At 55.5% G+C, this 22833-nt stretch overlaps 1 protein-coding gene across 5 annotated transcripts in view; it reads left to right on the plus strand.

Moving 5' to 3' along the window:
* The window catches only part of PPP2R2C (protein phosphatase 2 regulatory subunit Bgamma), a 243861-nt gene that overhangs the window by 180086 nt on the left and 40942 nt on the right, over positions 1-22833 (plus strand). For 4 of the 5 annotated variants that reach the window (XM_037829346.1, XM_037829348.1, XM_037829349.1 and 1 more), the window contains 4 exons: positions 2857-2954; positions 4468-4633; positions 8232-8344; positions 15727-15904. In XM_037829346.1, coding sequence (XP_037685274.1) covers positions 2857-2954; positions 4468-4633; positions 8232-8344; positions 15727-15904 — 555 coding nt within the window. Of the gene's footprint in view, positions 1-2856; positions 2955-4467; positions 4634-5136; positions 5287-8231; positions 8345-15726; positions 15905-22833 lie in introns of those variants that run through there. The other variant, XM_037829350.1, reaches the window with a different exon arrangement.

Consider the following 22833-nt stretch of genomic DNA (forward strand, 5'->3'; position numbering starts at 1 on the left):
CTGAGCAGGCTTAGAGGGAGTAAGGGAGATCAGCAAGCCGTGCTGAGCCCCAAGGGAAATCCCTTCTGGGCAGGGAGAACAGGTCTTGAGACAGAAGGTGCCTGGATATTTGGAGAAATGGCAAGGAGAGCAGAGCAGAAGTGCAAGGTGGAAAGTGGTAGGAGATGAGGCTGGGAGCGAGGGTGTCCGTTACCCTTTGATGAGTTGACAACCCGAAAGGCCCGTGACACGAACGATGAGCAGGTATTGATCACGCATCGGCAGTGAGGGCTGGGGGAATGTAGCCGGCTTGCCTGTGCCCCTGTGGGTCCACTGAGCTCTGCCGAGGCTGGGTTTGGCTGGGGCGGCTCTGCTGCCTGTGCCTTGCCTCCTCCCAGGACAGTGGGCTAGCCCGGACAGTGAGCTAGCCTGGACGCTTCCTGCTTCTGGCCACAGCAGAGGTGCAGGACAGTAAATCCCAGTGCCTATGACCATTTCCAGTCCCTGCTTGCAGCCGGTTTGCTGGTGTCCTGCCGAGCAAGGCAACTCATGCCAAAAGCTGAGAGGCAACAGATAGGCGGTGGGGGACAGATTACCTGACCCCAGGTGGGAGGCCCTACCAAGCTTTACAGCCGAGGACATGGGTGCAGGAGAGGGGGGACAATGGGGCTCCTAATGTGGTCTGCCTGGGGGGCTGCAGGACTCCCAGGGCTTGTGGATCCCCGTGAGACCTTGGCTTTGCTCTCAGCGCAAAATGGGGAGCCACGGAGGGTCTTGAACAGCGGAGTGACGTGCTCAGACCCAGGTGCTGGCAGCCCCCTCCCTGCTCTCTTTAGGTGGCACTGGGGTGAGGGAGAAAGCCTGGAGATCTGTTAGGGGGCTGTGGCAGGAATCTAGGCAAGGGGCTGGGAGAGCTGGTTGGATTCTGGATTTACTGCGAGGGGCGAGCAGGAGGACTTGATGAGGGGCACGAGAGAGAGGGGTGGTGGGTGTCAAAGGTGACTCACATCTGTGGCCTGGGCAAGTGGAAGGATGCAGCTGCTAACTCCTGAGATGGGGAAGGGGTCGGGAGCAATCTGGAACTCAGGTTTGGGGGTCAGTGGGGGCTGATGGGCAGAGAGAGAGCATGTGACCCAGGAATTCAGTGGTCACCTTGAGCTGGAAGGAGAGTTGATTAAGGGCGGGGAGGCCAGCTGAGCCTCTGGCCTGCTGCAGTCCAGGTGAGGTGAGGCCGGGGCTGTGACGTGGGGGGGTCGCCAGGGGAGGGGTCGGCTCTGTGTGCTGTTTGTGAGTGGGTCTGTCATCTGGGGGCCAGGCTTCCAGATTTTGGTGGCTGCAGAATCTAGCTCAGCAAAGTGAGGGATTACAAAGAAGGTCAGCCCTGGCTAGCTCCCACTTTTGCACACTGCTGCTGGAGCATATGGGGACAGTGTTCCAGACCTTTCTGTTCTTTCAAGACATGCTAGAAAATGTGGATTTTTATATGAAATCATCCTCTTTTCAAACGTTGGCAGCAGATTCAACTTAAAAAGTAAAATTCACTTTGTGACTTCAGTAACACTTGCCATTGGCACTGCCCTCAGGTTCCGGGGGTGGGCTGTGCTAAAGGGCAGGCTCCCCTCTGCCAGGCCTCCCCTTGCACCCGAGGCCCCAGGTATATGTGGCTCAGTCGCCCCCCTCCTCCACCTTCTCCCTGCGGCTCATGGGACCCAAGAAGTTTGGAAGCAGAAGGGCGTGTCCCCTGGTTCCCAGATGGGGAAACTGAGGCCTGGAGATGGGGTGATCATTTATCTGAGCACCTGCCCAACAGGGGGCCACCCTGGGTGCCTCAGCCTCTGGGTATTTGAAGCGACCCCTAAGGAAGGTTCCTGAGTCCCTTGAAGAAACATCTAGTTCATGGTGAGGAAGGATTAGGGAGAGCAAGTGCCAGGAGCGTTCAGAGCTGGCTCAGTGTTCTAGGGGCAAAGACTCGGGGGAGATCCGAGAGGCCTTCCTGGAGGTGGGGCCCTTGGAGCTGGGCTCTGGAGGGGAAGGAGACAGTTTTCCCTCAGCCTCGCTGTAGTCATGGGGATGTCTCAGGGGTCTGTAGACGTGCTGGGAAGGACAGGCCTGTCTGAGGAGGCTGGGCTGCGTCCAGGGGTCCCCAGATGCCAGCCCCAGAAGCTTGGGTTCTGTCTCTGTGGTGTGCCCAGGAACCATGGAGCCCGCTGGGGCTGCATGCTCTCCCTTCCCTGCCCACGCCCCCCAAGGATGTCAGGTGGAGATATTGGGGCAGGCCCCTTGGTGACTCAGACCTGTGACCATGCTGTCCCCTCCCCCACTCACCTGCAAGCCCCTCGCCCCCAGATGCGGGCTTCTTGGAGTGTTTCCCGCCCCATCCTGGGGGAACAGCCCCCCCTTCACCAACGCCCCTGTCCACCCAGCGCCTAGAGCTGCTACTCCGTTACCCCATGTTTGCTCGCACCACTGGGCCCCTTGTGGGACCATGAGCTGGGTAGGGACACGGGTAGCCCAGTGTGTCCCTGGGGCATGGGAGTTGGGTCTGGGGAGGGTCAGACTTGGACCTGAATCACAGAGGTGAGCCTGTGAGAAAATCTCCCTGAATCACCGAGGTGAGCACGTGGGAAAACCTCCTGCTCCTCCCTTAAGGAAGGGAAGGAGGAAGGAGAGCCAGGCGCAGTGCATTCCCAGGCCAGGCAGTGTGGAGGGGACGGGAGGGGCCCTCCAGGGGCCTGTGCTGCACCCCCGTGCCTCGGGAGCTGTCCATCCCCGGGGACCCGCCCAGGGCTGTGTGGGTGGGGTGGGGGGTCTGACCCACACCCCCGAGGGCTCTGGGAGCTGACGCGCACTCCCTGCTGTCTCTCTGGCTCCTCCCAGCTGATATCATTTCCACCGTCGAGTTCAACCACACCGGAGAGCTGCTGGCCACGGGCGACAAGGGCGGCCGGGTCGTCATCTTCCAGCGGGAGCCGGAGGTGCGGAGTGGGCTGGGTGGGAGATGGGGGGCTGCGGTCCGGCTCGGGCCCCTGACCACGGGGGGGCAGCGTGGCACGCTTTGGGGGCTGCGCTCCTAGGGACCCGCGCCCACCCTCCCTTCCCCCCAGGGTTCCCTGGATGCAAAGGGAAGTGCTGGGAAGCAGGGGCAGGGGTAGGGCTGGGGCAGGGTCGGGGAGCCCCCCGGGGTCCTCCCAGTGAGTGGGTGCTTGGAGCTCACCTTGTGCCCTCTTCTGCCCTGGGCCCCCAGGAAGCAGCTGAGGGCAAGGCTGGAGGTTGGGAACCTGCCCCAGTGGGATTTGCTGTGGAGCAGAATTCTGGGCAAGGCAGGAGTGGCCTGGAGCCCACCCAGGGGGGGCTGCTTCTAAAATACTGCAGGAAGCAAGTGACAAAAGCCTCTGTTTACTGAGCACCTACTATGTGCTGATGTCTTGCTCCCTTCAGTCCCAGGATTAGACACTGAAGACAGAAGTGTGAGACCGGCAGGGGGCCAGGGGAGAAGGGAGAGGAGGGGAGAGGAAGACAGATGGGGGAGAGGAGGGGAGGGGAGGAAAGGAAGGGGTCCCAGAGCCTCCCTCCCCCTCCACTCACCTGCTGAGATGGTCCCAGTTGCCGATGTTACCTGAGTGTGCCCACCTGGCCCTCACACCCACCCTGTCGGTTCCGGTGGGTGCTGCTGTTATCCTCATCTTGCGGGTAAGGAGACCGGGACCCAGGCGGGTGCAGCTCGCTTGCCCGGGGCACGAGGGGGTGAGGGGACAGCCAGCCACAGATCACTTATCCAAATATGTCACCGTGGCCGGAGCGCGTTTATCTCACGGACTGTACCAGAGCATCCAGGCTGGGAATGCAAATCAGAGCCTTCCTTTTGCCAGATTGTAGAAAGAAATTAAGTTTGTGGATACTAGTCCAAAACTTTTCTCCTTTAATTTTTTTTCTGAATTCTGGTCCTGCTGACATTTGTTTCACAGTCAGTATCACACAGGACAGGAAGTGAATTAGAGGCAAAATACTGAAGAACTTTAAAGATTTTCAGGAGTAAGACAGGTATATAAATATAAAAATAGGTACATTTTAAAATGAACATAAACACTTGAAATTGTGCTTGGTTTGGTATCTTGTTTTGCTCTGGACAGTTACGCTTGTGGTTGTAATTTTATATCATCCATATCACGGAGGGTGGCGGTGAGGACACAGATACAGCGTGGGAAACACGTAGCTCAATCTTCAGCATGTGGTAGGAGCTCAGTAGAATGTGAGCTGGCTTTGTTGTTGTTCTTACTTATCTGACTGATGAGGAGATGGGGCCCCCAGAAGGGGCCTGGCCATAGTCACCAGCAAGTTACTGCCCATCTGAGATGCCCAGCGTTTCCTCAGAGCCCTGGAAACGGATCCATCTGCCCCGCTTGGCGCCTGGTGGGTTTTGGCCAGCCCGTCCTCCCCTCTGCTGCCAGTCGTGACGCTCAGGCCCCCTTCCCTGCGGTTTCCTTGCAGAGTAAAAATGCACCTCACAGCCAGGGCGAGTATGATGTCTACAGCACTTTCCAGAGCCACGAGCCGGAGTTCGACTATCTCAAGAGCCTGGAGATAGAGGAGAAGATCAACAAGATTAAATGGCTCCCGCAGCAGAACGCTGCCCACTCCCTGCTGTCCACCAACGGTGAGGAGACCTTCCCTGGCTGCGTGGGTGCATGTGTGTGCAAAGGCTGGTTTTCACTTCACATGTACTGCGAGCGTTTTTTGATGTCTCTAGAACTCCTAAAAAATACTGACTTGAGTGGTATATAAATGCCATCGAGTGAATGTGCCGTGGCTTCCTCAGCCATTGCCCTGCGGTAGGCCCCGGGAGCTCCCCCCCATCATAAGTAACGCTGTCGGGAACATCTTTGTAAACCTTCTCTCTGGGGTGGAGGGAGCTTGGCATTCCTGACCTAGAAGACGAGGCCAGTGAATGCGGGGAACTCTTGACATGAACTTAAGTCTTTGTCCCCACCCCAGAATCCTGAACCAGGTTATCACCAGGTGAGACGGGCAGGGTGGGGGAAGGAGCCCTGGTTTGGGAGCCTGGTGGCCACTTTATCGTTCTGCCTCAGGGACAGGGCACGTGTCCTCTCCAGGCCCCTGGGAGGCCTCAGTCCTCGTCCTCCTCAGTCCACCTCGGACGGAGCAGCTCCTGGGGCCGTCTGGCCTCGCTGGCAGTGAGACCGGGGCCTGAAGCCCAGCTTTCCACCACCCTGGACCCATCTGCCTCTCACTCCTTTGCCTCCCCAGAGGGCCCTGCCCCTCCGCACCCAGTAGCCCGAGATGCCTGAGGTGAGGGGCGGAAAGACCCAGATTCTGCCCCAGCCCTGTGACCTTGGGGGAGTCACCTTGCCATCCTGGGCCTCAGTTTCCTCCCCTGCCCGTCAAGCTGGAGGCAGCTTCCTTCTGGAGCTGTGGTGAGGATGAAGTGAGGTGACGCCCACCCAGCACCCTGAGACCAGCAGGCCCTGCCAGAACCCGAGGTCCTCATGAGAGGTCACCTGGGCCTTCTTGGAGGAGGCCTGAGCGCCTCGTGCAGCCTCTGAGACTTTCCTGAGACCGGTGGGCTCCCCTGCCCCAGCCTGGACCCTGTGCCCAAAGGCCCACCCTCCTCCTCCTTACCTGGCCAACTCCCTCCACATCCCTTGGCCCCTGCTGGGGGTCACCTCCCACTGCGCCTCCCTGACCTTGCTGCTGAGCCAGGTGTCCCCACAGTGGGCGTTCCCAGCCCCTGCCGACCCCAGCTGACCTTGGAGCACCTTCTGTTCTTACTGTGTGCTTCTGGGTCAGGCTCCTTAAGGGTGTGGTTTTGTGTCCCCTAAAAAGGGCCTGGCCTGGGGTCGGTGCTCAGCAAGCCCAAGTCGCTGGAGCGAATAGGTCCTTCCCCTGAGCTGGAGCAGGGGTGCCCAGACATCTGCCCTAAAGTCAGGCTGCCCAGCAGGCAGAGCACAGCTCCGGCACCAGTCTCCCAGTTCACATCCAGGCCCCTCTTATGGCTGGGTGACCTCAGGCAAGAGCTTCCCCCTTGTGCCTCAGTTTCCTCATCTGAACATGGTGCTGGCTGTGCCTGCCTCGTGGGGCTTTTGGGAGGATGAAATGAAACACTGACCATAACGTCCTTAGAACAGGGCCTGGCCCTACTAAGCCGCATACGAGTACTGCTTTTTTTTTTATTTAAATCATTTAAGGGGGGCATGCAATTTCCTCCCTGCCTCTCTGGAAGGAAAGGTCAGCTTTAGGAACTGCCTAACACACCCTGTCCCCTCCAAAGCTGGCCTGCACCTTCAGAGGGAGGCCAGGTTCTTGCACCAGGGTCCGAGAGAGCCCCCTGTCAGGATGCCAACATGCAGAGGGTCCCAGGGACAGAGGCCCAGACAGACAGTGAGGCAGAGAGACCGAGGCTGGCTTTATGAACAGTCTGGAGGTCCTTTTTAGGCCCCAATTGATTTTCTGCCCCCCCTTCCCATCATAGACTCCAATTCCATATATAGTAGGCAGCTTAAAGTATCCCCCAGTTCACGGAGGCTCTATTTTCTTACATTCAGCCATTTTCCTCTCTCTGTTTCTTTTGGATAATTTGTATTGCTGTGTCTTCAGGTTTACTTGCCTTTTCTTAAATGGTATGTAATCCGCTGTCAATCCCATCCAGAATATTTTACATTTCACATGATATATTTTTTTCACCACTAAGATTTTCATTCGGGTCTTTTTTATATCTTCCATTTCTCACCTTAACATGATCTTGCTTTCCTCTACCTTCTTTCACATATGAAATATCATTATTATACCCATTTTGATGTCCTTTTCTACTAATTCTGTCTTCGATGTCATTTCTGGGTTCATTTCTTTTGATCACTGTTTTTCCTTGTGATGGGTAGCAGTTGCCTGCTTCTTTGCCTGCCCGAACATTTTTGTTTAGATGCCAGACATTGTGATTTTATCTTGCCGGAGGCTGGATACTTTTGTGTTCCTTTCAGTGTTTTTGAGCTTTGTTCGGGCACACAGTTAAGTTACCTGGAGACAGTTTGACATTTTGGAGGGTGGCCGTGAAGCTTTCCTAACTGAGGCCAGAGCAGCCTTTACTCTGGACTAATTTTGCCTCACTGCTGACTCAGGGTCCTTCGTCTGCCTGTGGATTATAAATTTTCTTCAGTCTGGATGGTGGGAGTGTGAGCTGTTCTCGACTCTGTGTGATTTCCAGGGATTGTCCCACCTGCTCCTTCCCAGCCTCACGTAGCCGCCTCCCCTGCATGTGGTGGTCAGTGGTCAGCTGAAGACTCCGGGGGAAACCTGTGCTCATCTTCAGAGCTCTCCCTCTCTCTCTCTCTCTCTCTCTCTCTCTCTCTCTCTCTCTCTCTCTCTCTCTCTGCATTTCTCTCCTTTCTGGAGCTTGTCCTTGAGGCTTCTAGTTGCTTTGACCTCCCAGAATTCTCAACTCTGTCTCCTCCTCAACTCAGTGAGGCCACCAGGCTCTGTTTGGGTCCCCCTTCTTGCTCTGTGGCATGGAAACTACCTCCAACAGTTAGCCAGGGCCACATCGGTGCTGCCTTGTTTGTTTTCCTTCTGTCAGAATCCTGCACTGCCTGTTTCCAGTGTCTGAGAGCTATCCTGTTATTGCATCCCACTCCCGGTTTTGAATTCCAGCTCCACTCTTTCCTAACTGGCTGCCCTGGGGCATGGATCAAGTGCTTGATTGATATCAGTTTCCTCCCCTTCCCCTTCCTTCCCATGAAGATGGTGGTATTTGTTTTGGCTCCTAAAGATTGCTCTTTTGAGGTTCTTTTCAGGATTCCAGACAAGTGGGGCTGCTGGAGAGCTGAGTTCTAAACAGGTGGGAAGTTACTCGGTTAGAAGTAGCAAATAAGTTACCCCCTTTTCTCTGTCAATGAAGGACTTAAAAGAGTCGGAGGCTGAATTGGTGCAGTCTTTTTGGAAAACCATTTAGAGATTGATAGCTACCCTTAAAAGCGTAATACCCTTGACCCAGCAATCTTACCTTTAGAAATCAATTGCAAGGAAATAATAGAGAATGAAGACACCCGTTCCATAGTGCAAAGATGTTCATTGCTTCAGCATTCAGGATAGTTAAATAGAAAGAACATATAGGTCCAAGAGGAGGATAACAAATGGGTAACTATGGATTGCTGCATCATGATCTAGTCAGCTGAAGCGGCTGTCCTGTTCTTTGTGCTGATGTTGATTATGTGCCTTGTTTTACTTTGTTCTGGTTCGTAAAGATAAAACTATCAAATTATGGAAGATTACAGAACGTGATAAAAGGCCTGAAGGATATAACCTAAAGGATGAAGAAGGGAAACTCAAGGATCTTTCCACGGTGACGTCACTACAGGTAAGATGGTGAATGCAGAACGTTCCAGCAAGTGGGAGGCACGTTTATGTTTCTCTTATAAAATGATGAGCATTTTAGGACTTGAAGGCCTTAGAGATTTGAACCAGGAGTCAGGTTCAGATCCTGGCTGGGCTGCTTGCTTGTTGGGTGACTTTATTCACTTCTGTGTCCCACATACCTTAACTTCCTCACCAGCAAAATGGAGATGGTAGCCATTCTTCCGGAGTCTTGTGAGTATGAGGTGAGTTGATGTGTGTCTGTAAAGCCCTTTTCACCTGGAATGGAGGATTTTGAGCAAGTCGTATACCCCCTAGCTATTACAAAGGGGGCAACTGAAGCCCAGAGAGAGGCGGTAAGTCACCCAAAGCTGCTCAGCTAGATTAGGGGCAGAGCCCAAGGAGAATCTGCCAGTTGAGCTCTGTGAACCCCAGGCTCACAGAGGGAAGACTGAAACTTGCGATTCTTATAGTATTTGCAAAGGTGCAGCTTAAAATATTGAAACTGATGTCAAAGAAGCTGGGAAGGTTAAGATTCAGATCTGTGCTAAAGCAAACTCTTGTCCCCAATGCTATTAAAAGGCACAAGGACTCATCTTTCTCCCAGCGGAGAGCCATGAAACATGGGAGAAAGACACCTGGGGCCACGTGGAGTCCCAGGGCCTGGGTTCAAGTCCTGCCTCTGCTGCTTCCTGATGGTGCAACCTTGGCTAAGGTTCTTGGGCTTCATGAGCCAGGATTCTGCATCTGGAATAAAATAAACACTTCCGTAGCGAGTAATGTATCTTCACGTAACCCTCGCCAAAACCCTAAATGCGGGCACTATTATTACCAGCCCCATTTTACAGTTGAGGAAACTGAGGGATAAAATGAGCTCCCCAGGTTACACGGCCATGGGGGTCAGAACCAGGACCCCAATCTAGGCAAGTCTGGCTCCCGTGTTGCATTCCTTTCTCCTCCGAGCCATGAGGATGGACGGCCAGTGGCATCACGTGGAAAAGACTCTGCCAAAGTTGCTTTCTTTGCTTCTCCAGCAGGGCAGAAGCAGCCACTGGCCACCTCGCTCTGTCCCTTTGTCTTGGTCTGCCAGGGCTGCTGGGACAGATACCACACTGGGGTTGGCTTAAACAACAGCAATTTACTGGCTCACTGTTTGGGAGGCTCCAAGTCCAGAATCGAGGTGTTGGCAAGGCCCTGCTTCCTCCTGGAGCCTGACCTGGTGCTGGCAGCCCACTGTCATATGTGCTCTTTATCTCCTCGGGTTGAGAGACGTCAGAAGTCTGGTTGCCACTGACCTCTGACTTCCCCTGACCGGCTGCTTCTGAATTTCCTCTCTTTCGAAGGCTTCCAGTCACATGGATTAAAGGCCATCCTGATTTATTTTAGCCAATTATTATTATTAACCATTAACCATCTTCGGAGGTCCTACTTACAAAGGGGTCCACACCCACAGGAATGCAGGTGAAGACTTTGGCATCTCTTTTGTGGGGACATCATTCAGTCCCCAACAGTCGGCCCCTTGGACCCCCAAAAGGACGTGTTCTTTCCACATGCACAACACATTCACCCCATCTCAGTGTCCCAGGAGCCTTACGTCATTTCAGTAACAAATCTAGGTCCAAAGACCCATCAAAATCAGCTTGGGGTGTGGTACACTGGGACAAAATTCCCCTCCATCTGTGGACCTGTGAAACCTAGAAAACAAGTTATCTGTTTCCAAAATGCAATGGTGGGACTGGCTTAGGGTAGATATTCACCTTCCAGAAGGGAGAAATCAGCAGGAAAATGGGCACAGATCACAAGCAAGTCCCAAACCAGGCAGGTCCAACTCCCTTGGACTCCAGCATCTGAGATATCTGTGGAGCGAAGCTTTGTCCCCTGGGCCTGTGGGAGCAGTAGCTCCACCCCTTCCGAGCCCTGGGGCATCAGCCATGCTTTCTCCCCAAACAGTGGGCATAGGCCCCGCCCTCTCTGAGCACTGGGGTGGGCGGCCCACCCCCTACAAGCACCTGGTGGAAGACCTGCTCCCTCCAAATGCTGGGTTAGAAGCCCCGCCCTCCCCAAAGGTTAAGGTGGGGGGGGGGCTCTCTCCTGCTCTCAGGAGAGCTCTTCTGCCCAGACCTCCGCTCCCATGTTCTTTCAGGTCATTTTTTCCTTCTTCTCATCCCGTCTCTGTGCCTTTCAGTCCAGGCTGGCAGTGCTTCTGCTCATACAAAATTCTCAAAAACCTTGTCAGTTTTGCATGTAGTTTGGGGGAGTCCAAGCCATCAGACAAAAGAATCTTCCACACAGCCTTCCTGGATAAATGCATTTCCAACTCTGACCTCCTCTGAGATGGCTGATTGGGTCCATGAGTCATGTGCCTGGTCTCCTTTGCACAGGGGGCTTCAGCCAGATCCTCACACCGAGCCCTGTCCTCTGGGAACTCACCTCCCGGGAGCTCAGGGAGGGCTGTGAGAGGACCACTTCTGGCCCTTGCCTCAGAGCATCCTATGTGGATAGGCTGAGAATTTTCTTAATTATCAATTGCTGGTTCCTTTGTGCTTAACAGTTCAGTCCTCAGTTTATCTTAGTCCTCTCACATTTTACTATAAGCAGCAAGGAGAAACTGAGCCACACCTTCCACACTTGGTGTGGAAATCTCTTCAGCTGAAAATCCAAATTCATTACATTCAAATCCTGCTTTCCACTGGATATCAGAACACAATTTGGCCACGTTCTCTGCTGCTTTATAACAAACATCACCTTTTCTCCAGATTCCAACAAAACATTCTTTGTTTCCTTCTAAGGCTTCCCTGGAAGCACCTTTAACACCTGTTACTTCTGTCCACATTCTGTTCATGACAATGTCCTTCTTCTGTAAGACGACAGACTTTCTCTGTAGCTCTCGCTTAATTCTGAGCGCTTCACCAGAATCTCCTTTAAGGTCCGTATCTCTACCAACGGTCTCTACAAAGCAATCTACGCTTTTGATATTAAGTTCCTCATAATTCTTCCAGCCTCTACCCATTACCCAATTCCAAAGCCACTTCCACATCTGTAGGATTTGTAATAGCAGCACCCACTTCCTGGTACCAAACTCTGTCTTAGTTCTCTGGGGCTGCTATGACAAATACCACATACTGGTTAGCTTAAAAATAAGAATTTATTGGCCCCTGGTTTGCCAGGCCATGCTTCTCCTGGAATGCTACAGAATGCTAAAGCATTCTGGAGATGGCTGTATCTCTCCTTGTGTCTGCCCTTCTGGTTTCCGTTGGCTTCTGGCTTCTATTAACTGACTGTGTCCAAATTTCATCTCTTTATAAGGCCTCCAGTCAGACGGATTAAGTCCCTGTCATTTTGGCCACATCTTAATTAATAAAAACATCTTCAAACATCCCATTTACAAATGGGTTCCCACCCACACAGACCTTTCACGGAATACATATTTCAGTCCCCAACACCCTGGCGCATGCTGGGTGCTTTGCACACATCCGGTGGAGGGGACTCCTGCTTGAGCACCTACTGCGTGCCCAGCCTGAACAATGCAGCTGGCGGTGACTCAGGGGCAGCCTGGGGTCCATGTCTTCTTGGTGTTGCCCACACCTGGGGCAGGTCTGGCACAAGGTGCCGATGATTGAGCAAGGGTGAACCTCGGGAGGCTGCTGCGAGAAAAGGCCGGATCCCATCACTGGGAGTTCCTGCCTGCCTCGGTTGGTATCTTAACCCTTTAAGTGCACTATTCCCAGTGGGAAGTCAGGCTGCCCAGTGCAAGGGGTGGGGGTAGGGCCTCTCCCAGGTGCACAGACAAGCTATTAGCAAATCTATTTGCTGCCCTTTTCCGAAGAGACTTCTCGGGCACACAGGGTCTGAGTAGCCAGCGTGTTGTCATAAATTCGAAACTGTAATCAACATCATTCTTGGGGCAGAGGGATAAATGTTTAAACATGTGGGCCTCTAAATGACTGGCAAATTGCACAAATAAATTCTGAGAAAGCGGGGAAGCTAATTAGCTTTGATGTTGAGTAATGGGGGTGATGTTGTCCTCACCCCACCCCCACCCCACCCCACCCTTTTTTTTTTTTTTTTAACTAGGGTTGCATAGCAAGTGGGAAGGATGCAGTTATCACCTCCTGATTGGTCTGGCGTTTGGAGGCTGAGCCTGGGGCCCATGGGAACCTGGTTCATTTCCCTCCCAGAGGCTGGGATTTTTCTTTCTCTGGCACACACATCCGAAGGGCGCGCTTAACTCTAAACTGAGCCTGGGGGAGGAAAGGGGGAAGAACCTGGGTGTCCCGGCCTCCCCTTGTGTTTCCCCTCCCCCATTTCACCCCAGCAGTCTCACCCCCAGCAGCTTTCCACAGGAGTTTCAAGCATTTCAAAATGCAGGCAGTTGTTTACTGAGAACCTGCTCTGGGCCAGGCCCTTGGGGTCCCCGAAAGTGTTCCCAGCCCCCTGGGGACATGCACACGGAAAGCCCACCCCACTGGCCGGCAAGACTTACCCGGTCCAGCCTGGGCAGGGGCCAGGGTCAGGGCGGGCCCCCTGGGGGAAGGTGCCCTTCTCTTATGTCCCCCGTCATCCCACGTGGTGCTCCTTGGCATCTTCTGCTCACATGTCCCCTCCTGATTACCTTCTACCCTGACACCCCCTTCCTGCCCTCTGTCACCCCATTTCCCCCATTTCTCTCCTGAGCACCTCTCAGTACCCAAAATGACAGACGCACACATGTGTATCTGCTTAGTGTCTTCCTCCCCCACCTGAGTGTGAGCTCCACGAGGGAGGGAGCTTGGTCGGGGTCTACACCCGCGCCTGGTGTTGTAGGGTTCCCTTAATATTATTGATGGATGAACTGAGGGACCAACACGCCGCTTCTCACGGAGGGACCCCATACGGGTATTTGTTGAAGAGAAGTGTGTTGCGTTCACGCAGTCTACACTGAAGGTGCAAGGGGCTGCTGGCCGGGCCGTGGTGGAGGCCCCTCACCCTCCCTTCGTGGGCCAGGCTCGTGTCCTTCCCAGCCCCGACCCAGGGGCTGGCAGAGCCACAAGGGACCGCAGAGGAAATCCGGTCCATTTCTCTGTGTCAGGTAAGGAGGCCAGGTCAGGGCAGCGGGCATTTGTCAGCAGGGCTGAGCTGGGCTGAGAGCCCACGTCCCGACCCCCAGCCACCAGGCCAGTCTCTTCTCCTCACAGGGGAGCTCTTCCGAGCGGTCTCCACCTGCCGTCTCCTACACCTGGGCCTCAGTCCCCCGTTAGTCCCCCCAGGGCCTCCTTGTCTCCAGCCCCTCCCAGCCCCCAGGGCCAAGGCTGGTGCCACTGGAGACTGTGCTCCCACCTCCAGCCCCTGCAGCGGCAGCCGGGCACCTCCTCGCACCTGCTGACCCCGTGTCATCTTCCCCCACCTCCCTCCCTCCCAGAACCTTTGGGCATTCATGACCCTCGGGGATTAGCGTCTCGTCATTCCTCCCAGTGGCCCTGTGAGGTGGACACGCCTAGTTGTCCCACTTGACAGAGGAGGGCACAGCCCCACAGAGGGAAGAAGCTTGCCCGAGGGAATGCATGTGGCAAGTGGGAGCGGCCGCTCTCCTGACCCCCCTGCTCCGGACGCCGGAGGGGAAGGTGCAGCTGCCCCCACCCCATCCCGGCTTCCATGGAGCCCCCAGCCGTGTCTGGGCATGGCCTGGCCCCTCTGGTCATCTCTCAGGGGAAGAGGAGGGGAACTGGCCAAACGCAGGGCCCACTATGTCCCAAGTGCTAGTCCAGGCCCACTTTTCCTGCACCTTATCTGCCCCCCAGCAGGCACCATCATGAGCCCCTTTTAGAGATAAGGAGACTGAGGCCCGGGGAGGTAACGTCACGGTGAAGGGCGTGACTGACCCCACAGTCAGGGTTCAGGGCCTCCGCTGTGACCGCACTAGGACCCTGTGGGGCCGCCACACCTGGGCTCCTTCCTGGCCCTGCCTCTCATGGGGAAACTGGGGAAGGCAACGCTGTCTGCATTTTCTGAGCATCCAGTCACCAGGCCCTGTCTGTCTCTCTGTCTCTCTGCACCTTGAGGACGTGGGGATGGGGAGTTGGTGCCCGACACACATGTCAGGGCCTGTATGCAGAGCCTGGGGGTGAGGAGGGTGAGTCACCTTGGCCAGGGCAGATCTTGGCCTGTGGAAGCAAAAACGCACAGATGACTGAAGCCAACTCCGGAAATTCTCCCAGCAACCCTCAGAGACAGGGATTGGTACAAGTGAGGCTGGTGCTGGGGCTAGAACAAGTAAATCAGTGCATTCCAGGATCTGAACTCACAGAAACTAATCTCGCAGTCATGGAAAGGCCGAGTGTGTGTTTCTGAGCGGGCCTCGGTTCTCCTGGGACACGTCCCCTCCCCTTCTATGCGCCTCCGCCGTAAGACTGCGTCCTCAGCTTCCATTCGGTGGAGGGGGAGAGAGAGTGGGGGGACCCCCGACGGCTTAACCGCCTTGGCCCACAGGTGCTTCCCATGCCTTGGTGGTCCCTGCAGGCAGCCATTCCCCAGGGACAGCACACCGGGGAAGGGTGTTGTAGTTTGCTAATGCTGCTGTTATGCAAAACACCAGAAATGGATTGGCTTTTATTAAAGAGGGTTTATTTGGTTATACAGTTAGTCTTAAGGCCATAAAGTGTCCAAGGTAACACATCAGCAATCGGGTACCTTCACTGGAGGATGGTCAATGGTGTCTGGAAAACCTCTGTTAGCTGGGAAGGCACGTGGATGGTGTCTGCTTGCTCCAGGGTTCTGGTTTGAAAAGGGCTTTCTCCCAGGACATTCCTCTCTAGGCAGCAGCAGCGAGCTCCTTCTGTCTGTGCTGCTTATGTAGGACTCCAGTGATTCAGTTAAGAGCCACCCTGAATGGGCAGGGTCCATATATCCATGGAAATTATCCAGTCAAATGTTTCACTCACAGTTGATTGAGTGACATCTCCGTGGAAACAATCAAAGGATTCTAACCTAATCAACAAGATTGCATCAAAGAACATGGTGTTTTGGGGGACATTATAGAACCAAACTGGCACAAAGGGGGAATGCAAATGTCTGTTTCTTCCCCCTAGAGGGTTCCTAGGGGTCGGTGCCAGGGCCCAGAGCCGTCCCATGGTGCAGATCTGGCTAAAGCACAGGAGCAAAGGAGGCGGCCTTTCTGGCGGGGCCAGGCGGAATGGATGCTGGCCGTCTGTCTGGCCGTCTGTCACGGCTTCTTCCGGCACACGTGGAGCAGACGCCCACCTGCCTGCCCCGATCCCAGCCTCCGGCTCAGCTCGCGCCCCCCAGGTCCCACTTCTCAGTGCTGCCGCTGGCCCAGCCCACCCCGCCGGTTCTCCCCCCCCGGCCCGCTCCCCTCGCTGACCCCGCTCTGCCCCTCCCTGTGTGTGGCAGGTGCCCGTGCTGAAGCCCATGGACCTGATGGTGGAGGTCTCCCCGCGCAGGGTCTTCGCCAACGGCCACACCTACCACATCAACTCCATCTCCGTCAACAGCGACTGCGAGACGTACATGTCGGCCGACGACCTGCGCATCAACCTGTGGCACCTGGCCGTCACCGACAGGAGCTTCAGTATCCCCCTGCGCTCCCGCCGGGGCCTGGCCCTGGACCCGCTGGAGGCGCCGCGTCACGTTGCCCCGGGGGCCGCGGGGTGGGCTGGCCCTTTGGTTCGGGTGGGAGCGGGCAGCAGGGCCTCTGCCTGGTTTCAGTTCTCCAGTGCGGCCCCCGGCTCCCGAGAGGTGAGCGAGACCCGTAGGTGGGTCATGCATTGGGTTTGTTTATGGAAATTTTAAAGATGTGTCTGCTGAGAGTTTGTGCAGAGAGAGTGATCCTCCTTTTCCCGGGGGGCAGCCTGTGAGTCCCCAGCCAGTGGCCGTGGTCCCTGTGACTCTGGGACCCCTCCGCCCACACACGGGGACCGTGAAGGAGGACGGAGGGTCCCCAGTGCACCAGAAGGAGTGGAATGATGGTGCCTCTGGGCTCCTGCTCCCGGGGTCCCGAAGTAAGCCCCTTTGTGTTTCACGAACAGTCTTGGAGCCTTGCCCAGAGCTCAGATTGGCAATCGGGGATCAGTGCCCAGCTGGTGGGGGGTCCAGGGAGGGCCCTTGCTTGGCATCCCCGGCGTCTGGGGCAAGCTTGAAGGAACAGGGTTGGTGCAGCTTCTGCTGACCAGTGAGGCAAGAACCGTTGCAGCAAGAACTGTTGCTATATGGGGAGGGGGCTGAGGAGGGTGTAGGGTAGATACTGTCATGACTCCCTTTTACAGAGGAGGAAACCGAGGCACAGTGAGACCAAGTAGCATGACTGTGTGGCTATGCGTTGGGTCTTTCTCCCCTCTAAGCCCTGTTGGGATGAGTAGCCACGAAGACGCTGTCGGAAGGGGAGAGAGCCATAGGGGCTGTGGGGGTGGGCAGCAGGGTGGACCGGAGCAGAGGGGCCTGGGAGCCAGGGGCCGAGCGAGGAGGTGCAGGGAGAAGCGGCCACGGGCAGGCTGGGCCGGGCGTGGGCAGAGGGGGCGGCAGGGAGATGGTAAGAAGGAAGAACTTCAGTGTTTAGAGCTGTGTCACTGTAGTCGTCTTATTCAGGGTGGCCACAGGACGTTGGCACAGGGTCGCTATGATGAGGAAGGAGGGCTGGGTAGTCCCTGGACAGCAGGCACGGTCCTCCTAGCCGTTCCCGCCCACCTGGCCTGCTCACCATCCACATGGTGGAGGGCTCACTGTTCATCACCAGGTCCTTACTGAGCATCTAGTATACACCAGGCTTGATGCCTGAACCATACAGACAAAAGTCCCTGCCCTCCTGGAGCAGACAAAGGACAAACCATTAGAGCAACAAACAGGTGAAAGGTGCAGCAGGAGAGCACAAGTGATGAGAGTCTTGGGGGGAAGTGGGAGCAGCGTGCACAGCTGTGTGTTCTTTTGCACCCCCGTTCAGCTGTGTGGCTGCAGGCCTGGGGGTGGGGAGAGCCAAGGTGCTGGTTTTGCCAAGTGAGCATGAGGAAGTAGAGTCCATGGGGTATGCAAGGCAGGAGGAAATGATGGCCCTGGGTTCTAAGCCAAGCGAGGAGGGGTCCGGAGCCTCGCAGGGTCCAGGGACAGTGTAAAGGTGGAGGGAGGCACCTGCATTGGAGGCCGCGGGGGGAACCCAGGGGTCTTCCCTGGCTGCATGTAACTTCCCAGCTATGTAACTCTGTCAAACCTGAACATATCCTCCGATTTTGTGGAAATGGATTGTTAAGTTGATCCAAAGGTCTTGGCCATTGGAGACAGGAGTGGGCTGTTGTAGAGGGCTGGCGATTGCAGAGCTGGGCTGGGGGCAGCCTAGCCTGGAGAACTGAAGCATCAGTTAGGCCGAGGAAGGAGCTGCGTGGTCTCCAGGGTGTGTGATGGTTATGGAAACCTCCCAGGTGAGCTCATGTGGCCCTCCCTGGGGCCTGCGGCGGTGTTGGCCACAGGAGTGACAGGACCCAGGGCCCCAGAGCAGAGAGAAGCAACACGCGCCCCACAGCGGCAGGTCCACCCTGGCAGGGAAGGTGTGAGGCCCACGGTGGCAGGTGTGCCATCAGACCACAGCCGAGAAGTTAGAAAAGGCTTTTTGTTTCTGCCGTGGGAGAGGCCGCGGAGGCAGCCGAGATGCCACGCTGAGCTGGGGAACGGGCTCTGAGTTTTTGAGACCCCTTTTGAGGAAGTCCAGACTGGAGAAGATTCTGGCTGTCAGATGGCAACAGTTCTGATTAGTCCTGAGTATAAATCGCAGGACGGATGGCCTGCACCCAGGCAGGGTGAGGGAGGGCAGAAAGAAGACGCTTCTCTGGACCTGGGGGTTTGCATTCCTTTCCCTCCTGCTCCGTGGTGTCCTGGCTCGTCATGACCATGCTGTTCCCTTGTCAGAATCCAGTGGGAGTTTTTGCCACGGGACCACGTCCTGTCCAAATAGCAGGTGGCATTCCCGTCTAAGCAAAACGAATTACTAGTAAAGTTCTTACAAGGAACAGTGGACGCTGCTTTGACTATTTGGCAATAAGAAAGGTGGCAGGGGACATTTCCTCTGCTGTAATTCTGTAGTTGGCTATGACGGAATGACGGGGGCCCTGATATTCGGGGAGCCTCTGCTGGGTGCCAGGCCCAGCGTCTTGGTCTGTTCACTGAGCCGCCAACAGTTGGGAATTCCCAGCCTCCTTCGTCACCCCCACCCCCAAACTTGCAAGAGATGCCTGGGCCCTCTCCGTTCTCCCCTCTGTGGCTCTCGAATGCACCCCCTCCTGTGAACCCCAACCCCTCCCTCCGCCCCTCCCTCCCTTCTGTCCCCTGCCAGGGGCCCATCTCAGGCCGCACCCTCCTTGCCCACCTTTTGTGCGTGGCTGTCGGTCCCTCACAGAGCTGTGAGAGGGAGTCACCAGAGTCTGAGCTGACCCCGTCAGACCCCTTCTAAAAGCTTTCCGTGGATCCCCATCAGATTCTGGAGGGTTCTGAACTCCATTGTGCCTGTGAGGTCCTCAGCAGTCTGCCCTGTGCCCCTCTCCAGGGCAGCTCTCCCCAGGCCAAGGGTCTGTGCACCAGGCTTGCTCACCCTTTTTGGCTCCGTCTCTTAGCCTGGCTCACTCCTTTGGCCACAAGCCTCAGCCCACACCCCCCCTTCACCAGGCCACCCACCCTGATCTGTTCTCTCTGCCATCCCTGTCTAAATACAGACCGGTCAGAGGTCTCTCTGGGCCCCCAGCTCCTTTTCTGCTCCCTGGTGACACTGGGTTTTCCTTGTCTGCTGACACGACTGCCTCCTGGATTTTCTGGTGAAACCGTTGAGATTAGGCACCTGGTCTGAGCCCTCTCTGTGCCTCCAGCACTGAATGCAGAGCCTGGTGCATAGTAGGCGCTTTTGAATGGTTATAGATGGAGCTGGCTGGTGCTATAGAGTGAGGAAGTTCACAGTTCACACGTGGTCTTTGGAAAGAGACACCACTTCGTTAAACTGGGCTGCTGGTGGCTCAGAGACCCCAGATATTGAAGAGTAAAGAGAAGGAGTCTGGGCTTTGAGCTCTGGCAGACCTGGGCTCGGATGTGTTGCTTAACGTCCCGGGGCATCAATTTCCATAAACGTAAAATGGGCAAAACTCCTTATCACAAGGACACAATGGAATACATTTTGTAGGAAGGATAAGGAAGGATGAAATTATCCTTGTTAAGGGCTAGTGCCTCGGCGCCCAGCAGCCGGCCTTTCAAACAACAGCCCCTCAAATATCCCAGGTTCTCAGAAAATTTTTGCATCTTCCCCAATAGGTAAAGCTCTTTTCCCCCAGCACCGTCTCAGCGTCTGTTTAAACAACCTCTCACGTCCTTTAATCCCAACATTTTGAGACAGTTGCACAGCTCTGGGTGATTTTTCTTGAGTTCAGTGCATCTTAAAGGTAATGAATCGCTCGGGAGGCCGCAGCTGATTGACCTGTGCTTTATTTTTAGCACCCAGAGAATTTTAAAGATGGTTCAATTGATTTTTCTACCCCCTGAGCAATTTCTCACGGTGAGAGCTGGCATTTCACCAAGCCTCAGTCTGGAACAAATTTCTGATTCCCATTTACAGAGCAGGTCCCCACAGCCGGGCAGCCCGGGTGGCAGCATGGCTGCCAGCTGCAGAGGCCCCAGCCACGGTCAGCTCGCGGCTGCTCAGGGCCTGGCCTGTTCTCAGCAGGACCATGCAGGGAACAGAGGAGGGGTCCTGGCACGTATTCTTCATGTGCCAGGCTCTGGGCTGGGCTGAGACCCCCAGAACCTGGGGTACAACCCTGTCCCCCACTCTCTGAGCTGCCCTGCACTGGGCACCAAGCCATGCTGAGCCTCCCTGGTCTCATCCGTTCAGTGGGGAGTGTCTCCTGGATTCGGACTGTGGGGCAGAACTACCGGGGTGGACGCCCACCCACACCAGCCCCACAGCCTCACAGGCCTCCTCCGTTCCCTCTGCTCACAGAACCACCACGCAGAGAAGGAAACCAGGGCGTGTCTGCTCCGAGATGCTCTGTCCACAGTTTCTTGGGTAAATAGAACTGACAGTGAGAAGTAGAGGCCATGAGTCAGGAGCCTTGGGTTCTGGTTCCGGATCTGCTGCTCCCTGCCTGTGGTTCTGTCATAATTACCTTTGTGCATTCATTCATTCATTCATTCAGCGATCTTTTCCATGAGTCTACTTTGTGTTGCTATTGGGGATGCAAACAGAATCTCTGCCAGGGTCTCTGAGTACAGTTGTACATGTTGCCTACTGCACAAAGGCGGCACAAAGGAGGTGCAAGTGGAGGCAGAAATCCTCTGCACAGAGGAGGTATCGTTCGTAAATTGCACATTTGAGCCATCAGGGGTCCAGGTCCTGCCTGTGTGGGGCTTACAGTTGAGCAAGGAATTGGGCACTGAGCAAGCCAAGCCTCAGTGCATCTTCCTGGCTCCACCTCCGGGATGCAGCCCAGCCCAGCTTCCCTCACCCCCAGCCTCCTGTGGCCCTCATTCTCTCTCACCCCGTTTAGGGCCGTGACCTCCTAACTCGCCTCCCTTCTTGGATTTAAGAACCCAGACTGCCAGAGAACACCTTGGCCCCAAGACTTAGTAACTGTGTGGCCTTGGCCAGTTTACTTGAACTCTCTGTGCCTCAGTTTCCGCATGTGTACAGCGAGGAGAAAATCCTGCTTGTCCCGGAGGGCTGTCGTGCGGATAGGGTGCCGTGATAGCACTTGCTGGGTGTTAGGAGCAGTGCCTGGCACGTGGCTGATGCCACGGCGTCGTCAGGTGTTATTAGATGTGCCTTCCGTTTTGTCCCCTCGCATTCTGTTCTCCAACAACAGCAGCAAAGTTTCTAAAAGCTTAAACTGGCTCACGTCACTCCCAGCTCGGAACCTTCTAGCAGCTCCTGCCAACTGGAAGTTGTCTGCACACCCCTTCCTCTGGCACTGCCCCTCCCTGGCTTCACCCACACCCCTCCCCCCTTGTTCCCTGGGCTCCAGCCTCGCCTGCTCCTTGCCTGCCACAGAACATGCCAGCCCACTCCTGCCCCAGAGCCTTTTGGCACTTTACTGGTGAGGTTCTTCCATCCCAATGCCCCTGGCTCCTGAGTGTCCCAGGTCAGTGCCCAGCGCATGACATGGTGCCACGAGAAGGCAGCTACCTGGTGTGTGCCCCGGCTCTGACCTTTACTGGCTGGCCGACCTTGAGTCTCTCCCCGCAGTGCTTAGAAGCCAGGGTGCAGTTCAGCAGAAACCTTGACAGTCCTTCCAGAGTGAGAAGCCTTGCAGTTTCTGCACCCTGCTTAATTTCATGCTTTTTCCCCATAGGCAGAGGAAGAATCTGTTTATATAACTTTAACTGTTACTAAAAGTATTAATAGTGTGCTTTTCAAGGCAGATATTATCAATCCATTCTACAGATGAGAAAGCAGGGCACAGAGAGGTCAAGACACTTCCTGGAGGTCACACAGCTACTATGCAGAAGAGCTGGAACGCCAAACCTGGGTTTGTAGCTCAGTGTTCAGGATTTGTCTCCCACATCAGAGCTTTTTGATGCATTTCAGGAACCACATGGGCTGGCTCAGGGCAGAGATGTGCAGACTGGCTCCTGTCATAGAGGAGGCTCAGGCTCCAGTTGGCTTGTCCAGTGAGCACTGACACAAAGGCCCTTCTCCCGTGGCCCCTCTTGGTGCAGTGGTCTGGGTTGTGTTCGAGAGGGACTGCACAGTTGTCCCTCAGGCGCTCTGAGCAGAGAAGGGAAGGAGATAGAGGTTGCCAGGAATCCTCCTATAGGATCCGACATGCTTTTGCCAGCACTTACAGCTCGTGTTTGCAGCCAGGCCATCTTGCAGAGAAAACTTGCTGAAGTCAGCTGTTTTGCCAGCCGTGCCCCAGCAAGGCAGCCTCCACGTGCAGGGGGCCTTCTGGGGCCCTTCCGCATGCCAGCATCCGTTCCGAGCCTGCGGGGGAGGCCCATCGTGGCCTTCTGCAGCGCGGCCTGCATCCCTCACGCCAGAGGATGCTCAGTCACCATGGTAACAGCCTCCTCCCACCATGGTAACAGTCACATGGTAACAGCATGTTCCCACTGAGATGCATCTGAACTGGCCATGCTTTGCTTGGTTAAATCAGTGGAGCCTACAGCCACAGCCCTCTCTCTCATCCAACCCCCATCAGTTCTCAGCATCCACCAGCCCCTGGCCAAAGGATACAGGCAAATCCAGCAAGCCCCCCCACCATCGGGCCCTTGGGGGATGCTGACCCCCTGGGGAGAGAACCACAGCGTTTGCGGAAAGTCACCTATTCCCAAACAGATCTGCCCAGGAAGTGAGAAGCTAGGATTCTATCGTCCCTCGCCATGGCTGGGCGTGTGGCTCCTGGGCCAGTGGCCTCCTCACCCGGGCCCTCCGTCCTCCTTTGTGGGGTTGGGTGCATGGTCGCTTTATGCAGGGCCTGGCTGCCAACAGCTCTCCAGGGTCATGACTGTGTTTCAAGGCTCAGCTAGTTTCCGTGTCTT

Source organism: Choloepus didactylus, chromosome 3, assembly GCF_015220235.1.
Source record: "Choloepus didactylus isolate mChoDid1 chromosome 3, mChoDid1.pri, whole genome shotgun sequence".
Lineage (NCBI taxonomy): Eukaryota > Metazoa > Chordata > Mammalia > Pilosa > Megalonychidae > Choloepus > Choloepus didactylus.